The 13,800-nt window shown below is 43.5% G+C and overlaps 1 protein-coding gene across 1 annotated transcript in view; it reads right to left on the bottom strand.

The window, feature by feature from the left end:
• Positions 1-457: 457 nt before the first annotated feature.
• The window catches only part of TMEM272 (transmembrane protein 272), a 34,520-nt gene continuing 21,177 nt past the window's right edge, over positions 458-13,800 (bottom strand). Inside the window, exons 4-5 of the mRNA XM_084629809.1 lie at positions 9,300-9,382; positions 458-5,807 (exon numbers count right to left, since the gene is read on the bottom strand). Of these exons, the coding sequence (XP_084485935.1) occupies positions 5,445-5,807; positions 9,300-9,382 (446 nt within the window). The 3' untranslated portion in view covers positions 458-5,444. The remainder of the gene's footprint in view (positions 5,808-9,299; positions 9,383-13,800) is intronic.

Genomic DNA, 13,800 nt, shown 5'->3' with positions numbered 1-13,800 from the left:
CCACATTATGGTTCTCATCCAAAGTCAAATGAACTCAATGAAAGTCTTTCCATTGACTTGACTGGGCTTTGGATTAGATCCTATACCAGGCATAATGACTAGCTTACTCAGAATTCTGCTATAGTTCATTATTATTTCTGAAGCTGTCAAAACTCAGTGGAGTGGAATATTGTGGCTTGATCTTTACCATTTAGACCCATATGTTACCCTACATACACATATGACTACCCTTGACATCAGTAGGGCAACATGCAGCCCTTAGTTTATATGGCTGCTGTCACCCATGTGAAAATAACTAAAGAAATGCATTGCAGTGTCTGTTCATGAGCAATCCACATGCTACGATGCTGGGCCTCGGATAACTACTTTAATTTAATCAGTGCAAGACTATGAGTGAGACCAAAACGTTTATAAAAAGTTTTATTTCATCAACATTTGAGAAAAAACAAAACCCCAACAAGAAATAAAGCAGCTCTTTTGTGTAGTGTGTTATAATTCTGAAATTACTACAATTTACCAAATATTAATTTGAAATCCATGCAAATCATAAGGTATCAATGCAGTATGCAAAAACAGGCAGCACTAATATAAAAGATTGGGTCCGCGGTACATTGCTTCCATTACTTCAGTAAGGAGAACAGAGGTCTTGATTCTCTACTGTGTTGAACCTTGTGGACTCATTTAGGGCTCAGTCTTGCATGGGGCTGAGGCTAACCCCACAAAAGGAAATAGATGGCTAACTGCCACTTTATAGGACCATTACGAGTCTTAAGCCATGAGAACAGAATTTGTATTAATATTGGCACATTATTGACATAATCCATGCTTGTAGGCTGCTGGCCTGGCTCCCCAATCCAGGAAAGAACCAGTGCCACCCCAGAGTCTTTCGGGCCCTTTTTCTCAGGGCTTCATGTATTCATGGCCCAACAACCTTCAGCAAAACCCCCAGTTAAACAGTTCAGCATAAATCCAACAGCTAAACCAGGTCTTTTCCCCTGACCCCGGGGCTTCCTTGGGAGAGTCTCGCTGCACTTAGCAACTCTTCCCTAGTCCTCTCACAGGCCATCTGCCTGGGGGCCCACCTGCCACAGACACCAACGTCTGGTTCTTGCTGCAGCTCAGCTCTCCAGCTTAGCTCCTTCAGTCTTTATAGGAATCAAGTGCTTATCAGGCAATCCCCTGACTTCTTGTAATCTGCTAGACTCCAACCTGTTCTTAACCAGGCTCTGCCTCAGAAAAATGCTGACTGGCCCCTAATCCCAAGAGTATGTCTACACTGCATCTGGAAGCAAGCCTCCCAGACCTGGTCCACAGATTGATGCTTGCGCACTACAAATAGTGTGTAAATGTTGTGGCTTATGACAGAGCTTGGGTTCTCAAGACTGGGGGTGGGCTCGAGAGCCCAAGCGCCAGGGCCTGAGCAAGGTCTGCACAGCCATTTTTAGCATGCTAGTGCGAGCTGCACTAGTGTGAGTCTGTGGACTTGGAGGCTTGCTCTCAGATGCAGTATAGGGGCAGCCCACCCCATTACGATGTGCTATTCAGAGCCTATATGATGGTGTGTTGTGGCACAAGGGCTACCTCAGCATGCTTGGGGTAGTTGCATCAGCACCCGTAGGACTAAAAATATTTTATGGAAAATCTATTTTAGAAATGTTTTTGAAAATTGTATTGGTTCTATTTTGTATCTCTTTGCCTGTAAAGCCAAGGTATTTGGAACATGAATCCAACTGTTCACACGTCAGAGGGAGAGGAAAATGATAATTAATACATTTTAGACAGCTCTGGAAATAACCTAAAATAGTTTTTCTAAATGTACTAATAATGTGTTTTTTAAGTCTGATGTCTTAAGACCTTTAAGGCTTGGATCAAGTGCTGTGTGTTGCACTGGAAATCTACTATCATCCCTTTTCCATGGTATAAAGTTCCTGTTTCAAACCTGGAAGGGGTAACATAATGCCAGACCTCAAATCTGCTACAGGACTGAATTATGTCCACTGTTCATCTCTTCATGGGGGCAGTGGGGGTGCAAGGAGGATGGGATTCCACATTTGTGGGAAAATAAGGAAACATTTATCTGGCAGATTGTTATACTGCTGTTGGGAGCTGCTGCACAGGGCTCTGGAACGTTAGGCGTATGCCAGTGAAGGTGGATTAGTGGGCAGAGTGAAGGTGAGGTGATCAAAAGTATATGATAAATGTAATTTACCACATGGATATCACCACAATGTGTGTGTATGTGTGTGTTTGTGTGTATTTCCATAACACACAGTACTATGAATACTAATATCGTACAGGATATCTCTAGCCCATGGAAATCATGGATATTTTTCCTTTAAAAGCTACATTTATTTCTCAAGAAGAGAAGATGATTTAAGAAGCACAATTGCAACTGATTTCCTCTACTGCAATCATAATGCTGGCTGGTTCCAAAGAATTAGCCTAATCGTTTTTTGTTTCATTTCAAGAAGAAATTACAGATAAAGAGGGACATGGCTGATTTTCAAACTACTGTAATTTTATCTCTTAAATTATAAAATATTCAAAATGTGAACAAAAGGTGTATTTTGTATCTTCAGTGATTCAGCTTTGGGTTGCAAACTTGACAGCTGTTATAAACTAAGCAGGGTTAGGCCTTGCTAATACTTGGTCGGGAGACCACTTGGGACAACCCAGCATGCTGAAGGAAGGGCTGTTGGTGATTGTGCATGTTTAAATCTGACTCAGTAGTGGACCAGTGCCCTAGCCCGGCTTTGGAGGCATTCATGTGCAAACCTTGCACCGCGGGCAGTCATTTATTTCTGGATAAGACTGTGCAAACCACTATCAAATCAGAATTCTCATCTCATAATGATGATAGTATTCACACTTGCTCTGCAACACCTGTGCTGAGCATAAAACACTACCTGTCTGATTTTGGAGCATTTTACATTCACTCTGCAAAGGTGTAAAATGACCACAAAAGGTTCCAGCTGCTAAAGAATCAGGCCCAAAGTGAAAGACAGTTGAGAACCAGTCCTACTGTCTTTTGAATGAGACTTAATAACTTGTGGCCATTAAAGATCCTAGGAAACTTTGCAAGGCTGGGAACTGTTAGCGCTGGAGTCTTCTGTCTTATGAATGTAGATTGGGTAACTATCTTCTGCCTTTTTAAATTCCCAATGCAGTGACAATTGAATATGATTTTTTTCTTCACTTCGTGTCATAAGATTTTGTGTAATGTTGTTGTGCACTGTTAAACAGCTGCTGTGTGTGACTCAGGGGTGATTGCACTTCAGTAGTGGGTGAAGGGATTCCTGCTTCGGTAAAATTTGTAAAGCACTTTGGGATCTTGATGAATGAAAAGTGCTATACATGTAAGATGAAATTATTCAGATGGGATGAACTGAGTTTTATGGAACAGATCTGTCTGCACTGGAATCCAAGGGCCAAAACTATGAGTCAGTGGAGCACTTGGGTGGCTGGGTGGGGGCAATTCTAGTACTCCATCCGTGGCAAGAATGATGCCTATGCAGTGTAAAATGCCCCCAGAAAGACTGTGGAGAGTGTGGTGAGAAGGAAGTCTTGATACACTTTTGGAAAAGTGTGGCTCATGCTCCTCTGCTGGTTCTCTCTTAAGTGCATGGAAGAGGGGAAGGTATTCCAGTGCTGCCAGCAGTGTTACGTGTCCCTATTCCCTGCACTCCTGAGCATAGTCAGTCAAACTAGAGCTGCTTTTGAGTGGCTATAATGGACTGGAGAATTTTACACTTGATCCTAACTTTAGCTCTGACTTGATGGAATAAATCACAGCAGCCGGGCGAGAGCAGCCTCAATAACAACTCACTACCCGGCCACTTAGTAGACTATTGCGCCACTTGTCCCACTTCCTATTTAAAATCAAACTCTGTGGAATGACGTGTGATCATTTTCTAACATGCACTTCTTTGTGCCATGGATTGAGTTATAATCAATAACGACCCAGTTGTGCCCCAAGACACATAATCAACTGCCACTGACTTTATTAGGAGTTGTGTGTTCATGGCTGAAGGGAGAACTCTTGCCTAAAACTTGAAGCAAAGTTCAGCCTTGGACCCACAAATGAATGGCTAAACGGATCAGAATAAGCTAGGGGGTATTTCAAAGTTTGAACCGCAAACAGAGGTTCATTTACAAACACCTAATTTTGCATTATTTCTATGTGGTACAAGGGGAGGTTGTTGGTTGCATGGTATTTAATAAAAAGGACATCCAAAATGCATGTCCACATTTTGTTATCTTGGTGCTGTTGAATGCCTGCATGTTTGAGCACAGGTGTGAAATCTAGGCAGAGGGAGTACTCTGCTTTGATCATCTAAGGTAACTGCTTCAGAGTGGTAGCCATGTTAGTCTGCATCAGCAAAAACAATGAGGAGTCCTTGTGGCACCTTAGCGACTAACAGGTAACTGTGTAAGAGCAAAAGCAGCAAGAGCACTTCACATGCATTAATCAACGGAAAAACAGCATCTACCAGGACCAATAATAAGTTAGTTTCATTACACCCCACAGGACAATTGCCTCCATGCATGCTAGTGCTTCTAAAGTGGATACTTCTGCTGTCATCACATCCATCCACTAAGTATAGATTTACACATGTACATCATTAAGGGGAACAAATCAAAAGGACCCCCTGAAATCACAACCAATCCACTGCCAAAGTAAACACATTCATCTGTAATACTGATATCATGCCCCACATCATTCTGAAATTGTCACACACCAAAAATACTAAAATAGTCAATTTCCCTATGCACTTCATCAGGGGGACTTTAAAGTACTCTTTGTGCTACCTTGGTGCTGTTAAATTATATTGTACAAATAGAGAAAGTAAAGTTGCCCCACATAGACTTTGCTTCCCCTTTTTTGCTCAGAAGGGAAGGATGATCTTGTGGTTGAGGCACTAGACTGATAGTCAAGAGATCTGGGTTCAGTTCCTGGCTTCCTGTGTGACCTTGGCTACATCACTGAATCTCTCTGCGCCTCAGTTCCCCATCTGTAAAATAGAGACAATGATACATCCTCAAAAGGCTAATGGATTTGAGGTGCTCAGATACCATGGCGGTAGACCACATGCTACCTATAGAAACTGAGAGGAAAATGTATTACGCTAAAACAGAATCCCTAAGGGTCTAAGAATAAGGTTTGAGAGGAGTTTTCTGTATGCAGTTCTCAGCTGATTTCGACACTTCAAATGAAACCCCTAAAAAAATGGATGTAAAAGTTAGCGGGAGAGCAGCTTGCCATCTATAGCAGAAATTTTACATTACTATGATGTATTATATTAAGAGAGCCAGATGGCACTGGCTTGCACAATTTCCTCAGTATAGTTGGCTGCTATTATACACATACACACTGGTAAATTATTGCCTTTTGGTTTTCATTGGACACCCTTTACCTAACAGCTGTGGTTTAGTTTCTATGGCTTTTAATCATCTTCTGCAGCATATCTTTGCCTAGAAAAACAATATATACAGAAGCTACAAGAGATAAGCAAAAACAGCACAGTATGGCTAATGATAAGAACTCCAACAGCAAAAATGTACAGGGTTTTATCACAATAATCCTGGGGCTGGTGGAAAGGTGGAATGAAATTTGGCAGGTAGACAGAAAACACCCAATAGTTCCCAAGTATGAACCAGATAAAGAGGAAGAGGCTGAGCATAAGATGGATGTAGTATTTGTGAGCATTCTGCCGCCATGGATATTCATCATCGTCGTCATCATCAATCACGACAGATTTGGAAAGCAATTGCCTCATCCTGGTGGAGTCATAAAGCAGAAGAGTCACCTGTATGTTGTAGAGACAAAGAAAGTGAATAAACAGAGCCACTGGCTTTAAGGGGTCAACTCTGTGAGGTGCTGAGCCCTCACCTCTTATGGACTTCAGCAAAAGCAGAGAGCACCCAGCACCTCTGAAGAACGACTCAGAATGGTCAGGACTGGCCCCTATAAAAGCATCCAGCAAAATTAAAACAATAATGTGGCACATAGGTGCCAGCTTCGTCCAGGCCCAGGGGTAGTCAACCCCCCACTTTGCCCCAGGCCCTGTCCCCATCTGCTCCCTTCCCCCAAGCTCCCACTCCACTCCACTCCACTCAACCCCAGGCCCCACCCTCACCCCCTCCCCACCCTTTCCCCCAAGTCCCCGCCCCGCCTCTTCCTACACCTGCCCTGCCCAATTCCGCCTCCTTCCCTGAGCTCCCTGCTCCTCCCCCTTTCTCCCAGAGCCTCCTGCACACCGCAAAACAGCTGATCATGGTGGGTGGGAGATGCTGGGTGGGAGGGGGAGGAGTTGATCAGCAGGGGTCCCCGCCCCACCTCTTCCTACCCCTGCCCTGCCCAATTCCGCCTCCCCTTCCCTGAGCTCCCTGCTCCTCCCACTTCCTCCCAGAGCCTCCTGCACGCCACAAAACAGCTGATCATGGTGGGTGGGAGGGGGAGGAGTTGATCAGCAGGGCCACCGGCGGATGGGAGGCGCTGGAGGAAGCTGGTGCCAGTGGGTGCTGAGCACCTGTTAATTTTTTTCTGTGGGTGCTCCAGCCTACAAAACAGAAACTGCATCACCCTAACTACACCGACATAAGCCTTATGCCTCTCACTGAGGTGGGGTTATTATGTCGGTGTAGGAGGGCACTTACATTGGTGGGAGGAAGGCTGTAGTGTAGACACTGATATACTTAGGTCAACATGAGCTGTCTTATGTCGACCTAACTATGTAGTGTAGACTAGCCCCAAGTAGAGAATTCACCACCAATTTGAGGTTTGTGCCCTGGTTCTTAACAGTCTACCCTGAGGTTGGTACTTATGCTCTTGAGCCACTGCAGGACAGCTTGGCAAGGTCCATCTATGGCTATTAGCCAAGATGGTCAGAGATGCAACCCTATGCCCTGGCTGTCTCTAAACCTCTGACTGCCAGAAGCTGGGACTAGATGACAAGGGATAAATCACTCAATATTGCCCTGTTCATTTGATCTGAAGCATCTGTCACTGGCCACTGTTGGAAGAGAGGATACTGGGCTAGATGGACCATTGGTCTCACCCAGTATGGACATTCTTATGTTCTTACGCATGAGTATAACTGAGGATGGAATTGAACCAACTGGATTTAAGCTGATATACAAGGTGCTATTGAGGGACTATGTTAAAACATGAACTATTCTAATCAAATTATTAAAATCAAGTAGGTCACCACATTACAAAATATAGGCCCAATCCTGCTTCCAATGAAGCCAAAGACAGAGCCCTGACTGACTTCAGTACGAGCAGCATTGGACCCATGTATAGGGTCATTTTTAATGAGAATTGATGACAGGCTAATCACTAATGGATAACACAATTTTATTACTAATTAAAATATTTATTAATCTCTGGTCAACAATATTAGGAGAGTGTCAAGCAATCATATCAAATTGTGGAAGTCAGCATTGTTGATGAGGGTCTCAGTTCATTACAGTGAAAAACTCCCCGTTCCGATTTAATTTTCCCAAAGGAAAACTTAGCTGTTATTAATCTAACCTTCTGATTATGCTATCGCTGCAGGAAAGTCCAGCTGAGCAATCAAATGACGGAGCATTTAACTGGTGGAATTCATGCACAGCAAATGATTTCTAACAAGCTTAAGTACTTTCTTTTCCCCATTCACTTATTTTGCTGAAGATACTGACCACAGCCCCTTGATGCGGACTATTCATTTCTCATTAGTGGGACCACATACTGAATCTATGTTGGGCAAGTGTAGGGTGTGTAGAGACCTCTTAGCAAGGGGGTTCTCTGTCTGTTCCCTCTTCATTGATCCTGGCACAAAAAAGGGGCAAGAGACATACATAAGGGGAGTGTAGCAGCATGCAATGCTACTGTTCTCAGGTAAGAGCCTGGCAGCCTTGACTTCAGGAGAGAGGCTTCCTTTGCCTGGAACATTAGTTTCTCACAGCAGGGGACTCCTACTCAATCAGATTCTCCCTGGAAAAGTGAGGGAGACTAAATGGACTAGTTAATTGGGAATACCATACCATAGTCTCTCTTTACACAACAACCATACCTGTGCCAGCAAGCAATTTTGTGACATAGTTGGGGCGTCTGCCATGGGTTTTTGTTTGCAGTGTAGAGGGTCCTACATGGTTATAGATTGTGTTACAGCATTACAGTCTCCATCATTACCTGGGATGTCATCCAGCTACCGGGACAACCCTGTCAGACAACCACACACTGGCACAAGGAGACTTGTAGAATAGCTCAGACCAGAGAAACAGCTTCACTATTTTTTTTGTTCAGTTTGTGTCTCCTCAAGAGAAGGCGCAGGGTCTGAGGAGTTGGGGGATTGTTAGAAGAGATAGAGCCTGATTCATTATTGCCCTGCACCTGGTGTAGTTATTTCCACCAGTGCAAAGTGAGTGCATGGAGTGTGTGAAATGCAACCGTTCTGATTTGGTAGTATTTTATGCCCACTTTGCATTGGTGGGAATAACTACATACAGTGCAGGGCAAGGTGAATAAGGCTCATTGACAGCTGAGTTCCTCTCCGGTCAGCCTCCAAAGCAGGGTCAGATACATTTCAGAACAGATGCTGACTCTGATTGTTACGTCCTGTTGACTAAATAAAGCTACCTGTTTTAATCTAGCTATTATTTAAGTGTTTCAGTTAATTCCTGGAGAGGCTTCAGAGCAGAATCTTCGCCTCTATGTCTAGGGAGCTCAGACCACTAGTACAGGATTTTCAACCTTACAAAGTTTTAGCATCATTTACATGCAGCATGTGATGTTACATTACTCACTTACATCTGTGCCAGCCACTGAGATTGTTACCTGGTTCACCTGTCCTCATTGATAAAAGAAATAAAATTCGGCCAACCAGAAGCCATTGTCCTCTTATGGCTCAGATGTTCTCTGATTGGCTGAGATACACAATCACTTTGTTCTCCTGAATGCACCAGCAGGGCAGTCATGGTACTGTATAGTGAGAAGTTGTTACTTTCCTGTGCTAACATTCATTTATTCATTCTAGAGCTATCATTTGATAAAACGGAAATCAAATCATTGTAGCAGAACATTTCTACAGGAGCAATGCCTCTTGCTTTGGAGATTAATGTGCCTATTCTGTGGTACAGGAAGGAATTATTATCCTGTGATAACATGGCAGTTGCCTTGACATTAGCTCTCAATTAACCATAAGAATTTAATGTAAATTCTTAAGTATCCTGTCTGAACACAGCTCACTTGAAACATACTTTGTAATGTCAAAGTCTTGGCACGTAAAACATTTTTCATATACAATGCACAGTACCTTTAAACTGCCGACAACACCACCCACCAACAGATATAAGGGAATTAGTGGTTGAAGTGGGCAGTCATCCAAAAACTTCATTCCTGAGTACCAAAAATATAATATAGTTTATTACCTTAAGTGGCCAAAATGCCAGTATATGCTTTACAGAAAAAAATAAAGATGCAGTAAGTGCAGTGTGGTGCTTACACATAAGCTTCTGGTCCAATTAACATGAAGGTCCGTGGGACAGAATTAAATGGGCTTTGCATCAGACACAACACAAATGAGGATAATGAACAAACAAAAAGGCAGGGAAGGGAAGAAATAGAACAAAGGTCACAATATCAAGATTATGGGGTTACTCATTTGAGCCAGGTGCATGTTTTTGTGGCTCTGTTCATCTTTTTTTAAGTGTATTATTAAATATAGAGCTGGTCAGAAAAATTCAATTTCAACAAACTTCGGATGGACCCTATGCTGTTTCCTGCCAGATCGTCTGTCCAGCTCCTCAGCAGCCTGTGAACCAAGACCCTCAGACCTTGGAAGCACTCCCAGGGCTCCACTGGAGTCTGGACAAAGCGTGGGAAATGTGCTGTCAGGAACAATCCTGCATGGTCAGGGAAATGGACTCTGATCAAAAGGGTCATTCCACCTCTAGCTTTGCTTTTTGGAATTTTTCATTCCTACTTGTTAAAATTTGAAAGTAGATAAATAACCAAGTGGTTGAAAAGATCTCAAATTTGTATAGGTAGGAATTATTGGCTGTTCTTCATGAATATTGATCTGCACTATTATTTGCATAGCTACAGATCTGTTAATATTAGATAAATATCTAGAAATTCTCTCTTTGACTAGGGCCAAAATGATTGGATGTACATCAATAGTTGGATCAATAGAAATCAAGTCATTGTGAGAGATCATTGGAACAGAATGTTATCAGAGAATTTGAGTCCCTTGCTTGGATAATAAATGTCTGCATTTTGCCTTGACATTTAATTTGCCTTAAAATGCCTTTGCAGATCTGTAGCTGTCGGGAACCATTATCCTGTGACAACGCTGTGACAACACTGACAGTCTCTCTTAATTTCGGCAAGTCATGAAAAAAGGAATCTGTGTCTGATGTGGGAAGTTACCCCCAGCTCTAGGCTAATCGCACAGAATAAATGCCACATTTTCACTTTGAAGTTTCATACATTAAAATCTATTACTAGAAGGGGGTATTAAAAACAAAAGGTCAGATTCTAGCCCCCACTCCATTTTTGAAGGCTGGCTGCCAATGTGTAAATTATGCCATGGTGTAAATGACACCTCCCTGCGCTAGCCTGGGTCCCTGCAGCCCTGTCACATTTACCCCACCACCACTCTCCCTTGGGGGTAGGCAACAGTTTTAGGTGATGGCCAGGTCTATATAGGAGCTCAGGATAAGTTTTTAAGATATGCTGAATCAATGCATCTCCTGATTGTCTGGGACATATAGTCTTTGCAGTAGCACAGCCCAATTTTGGGCTGTGCTGATACCCAGTGGGCATAGAGCTGAGGCCAGGGGCAGCATAGACCCTTGGCTGGATCTGGTTCGTAGGTTATGGCTACACTGGAGCTGGCAGTGTAATTTCCAGCTTGGGTACACAGATCCGGGCTAGCTCTAATCGAGCTACCATGCTAAAACTAGAAGTGTAGCCATGGTGGCGCAAGAAGTGGGACGGGCCAGTTGCCCAAGCACAATCCCATCTGAGACTCTATGCACATACTCGGGGGGGAGGCTTAGCCCCTCTCACAACCATGGCTACATTTCTGTTTTTAGCGTACTAGCAGAGCTACAGTGGGCAAGTCTACCCGAGCTGAAAATCACACCTCCAGTGCAGACACACCCAGAGTGAAAGGCAATAACGTTTAATGGCACCATCATCTTAACCAGAAGAAGATCCTCACTGCTCTAACCATGCCCTTGCCTCCAATTGATTCTGTTAGCTACTGATGGCACCAAGACTCCATGACAGAGCCTTGGTGCTGGAACCTCTGGTAGCCAAAGCAGCAATCAAGTCTAAATAAACTCATAGACAAATACGGGTGTGCAGGGATAGCTAAACCTGAGAGCATATATCAGTAACTTAAAGGTAAAACAACATTACAGGAATGTGGTAATTACCCCCAAAATAATTAGTACAAACCCAGGAAACCCAAAGTTATGATGAAACTCAAAGAAATCCAGACAGCTTAAGAACAGAAGTGCACAACTGAGGCATCCAAACAATGCAAACCCTGCCCTGTACTGATGCATGGCAGTTGCTCCTGGGGGTGGGATGGGACAGGGGGCTCTGTCTTGCGCTGCCCTCACCTGTGGGTACCACCCCCAAAGCTCCCATTGGCTGTGGTTCCCCATTCCCGGCCAATGGGAGCTGCGGGGGGCAGTGCCTGCAGGTGAAGACAGTGCACGGAGCCCTCTGCCTCTCCGCGCTCCCCGGGGCTGCAGGGACATGGTGCCGGCCGCTTCTGAGAGTGGTGCGGGGCCAGGACAGGCAAGGAGCCTGCCTTATCCCTGCTGCACCGCAGGGCTGGCAATCCTGCAGGCTGGATTGAAAGCACTCCTGGGCCAGATCCATCCCGCGGGCTGTAGTTTGCCCTCCCCTGCAATAGCCATACAGCTACGATCAGTGCGTTTAGTATATGTTCCCAGATTAGATTAAATTGACTTTTGAAGACACATTTTCTTTCCCTTGTGGTATCACTAAAAGATTGAATTAAGGTGCCTGAATTGTGCATTTCTATAGCTGCATTCAGTACTCTGAGAGTGAGTACTGTAATTTTGGGAAGGAAATGATGCCTTGTTCATGCATAACATAGCTATTGCCCTGGCTTCATAGACCCTCACTCCTGTAGTATCTGAGCCCCTCACATACACTACAGGGTCTTATCCTCATCACTCTCCTGTGAGGTAGGGAAGCACTATCTCTATTTTACAAATGGGGAACTGAGCTGCAGGGTAGACTAAGAAACTTGTTCATAGTCACACAGGATGTTGTGGTAGAACCAGGAACTGAATCCAGATTTCTTATATCTCAGTCTAGTGTGCTATCCACTAGGCCATTCTTCCTACTTGAGTCCCTGCTTTAAGTGAAAACTCAACTTAACTTTAACTATGGAGCCTTGACAAGCCCCTCCAGAATAAGCTTGTTTCTTGTTATGACAGACTTTCCCCTTCTTCCGTCCTGACTCCAAAGAAGGCAGGCTGGTGAGACAATGAAGGTAGAGAATGAGGATCTTTCAGATTTGGTTTCCAGCTGACAGGGTCTGTCCCTACTTGTGGGAGACTAAATCCATATTGTACATTCAAGAAAAAAAATCAGAACAGGTCCTCATTGAACTCTCTAAGTCTGGGGATGGACCTGCAACCAATAGTCTCCTTGTTTAAAATAGACCAAGAAGCAAGAGTCTGAAAGAAGGTATTGGAGCACTCATACTTCTCAGTGTTCATAAAAGTACTTTAATTGTGAAATTATTCCTATAGTGCAACCAAACCACCGTAGGAAAGAGCAACATTCACTTTTTTGTTTGTTTAGTTTGTAGTAGGACCTGAGTCCAGCCATACCCAGCCTTCTTTATACTTAGAGGCATGTGAATTGTGTTTGAAATGAATATTTTTTCAACTGCAGTGGATCAGAAAGAGCAGTTTACTCTTCTGGCTGTTTGGAGGTGAATTCATATATTGGACATATACCGTACAATGCCCTCTATTTTATTCACAAGCAATTCAATGACTTGCACAATGTCTTTTATTCAGGATACAAGTTCTGGGTGAAAGTGCCTTTGTACCTATTTCTTGCTATTTATTATCAGTATTAGTATTATTTTAGCACTTATTTGGTGCTTTTCATCTTCAACTCAGGTTCCAATAACTGGGCCAAATCCTGCTTAAGTCATATGAATAATCCCATTGGAGTCAACAGGATTGCCAAATGGGTAAGGTCAGAAGTATTTTGCCATTAATTAAGTTTTCTGACACTGCTGTGAGATAGATAAGAAAATTAAAAGAGCCACATTTCATACATGGAGAAATTTAGGAAAAGAGGTTAGATGGTTTGTCCAAAACTACAGAAGGAGTCGTTGTCAGAACTGGGATTAGAAGGCCAGAATTCCTGATTCCCCATATAAATGGCTGCTGTAGTCGTGCATCTGAAGCCTGGATATCACCCCAGAAGCTTACAGGGTGAAAAATATTAGTGGAAGGGATGGAGTTTATCATTATGAGTCTGACTGTCCCATTCAGTGTGCTTTTCCCACATAACTCTGCCAACCTGCTTTGACAATGACCGGCATACCCCATGCCAGCTCAAGGAATCGCCGAAGCAGATATCAACAACCATAGCAAGCTCTGTGGTGGTTTTATGATGTGGACAAACAGATGTAGTGACAAGGATGTAGTGTATGACGTGGACAACCATATTTGGTGACATCACTAAAGTCAGGTACACTTGTCAGATTCAAAGTAATCTTTTCACAGGTGGCATTGCTATATGACTAT

This window comes from Lepidochelys olivacea (assembly GCF_965140295.1).
Source record: "Lepidochelys olivacea isolate rLepOli2 genome assembly, chromosome: 1".
In the NCBI taxonomy this organism is placed as follows: domain Eukaryota; kingdom Metazoa; phylum Chordata; order Testudines; family Cheloniidae; genus Lepidochelys; species Lepidochelys olivacea.
The sequence above is the reverse complement of the archived record's forward strand: the minus strand, read 5'-3'. Positions and strand labels throughout refer to the sequence as shown.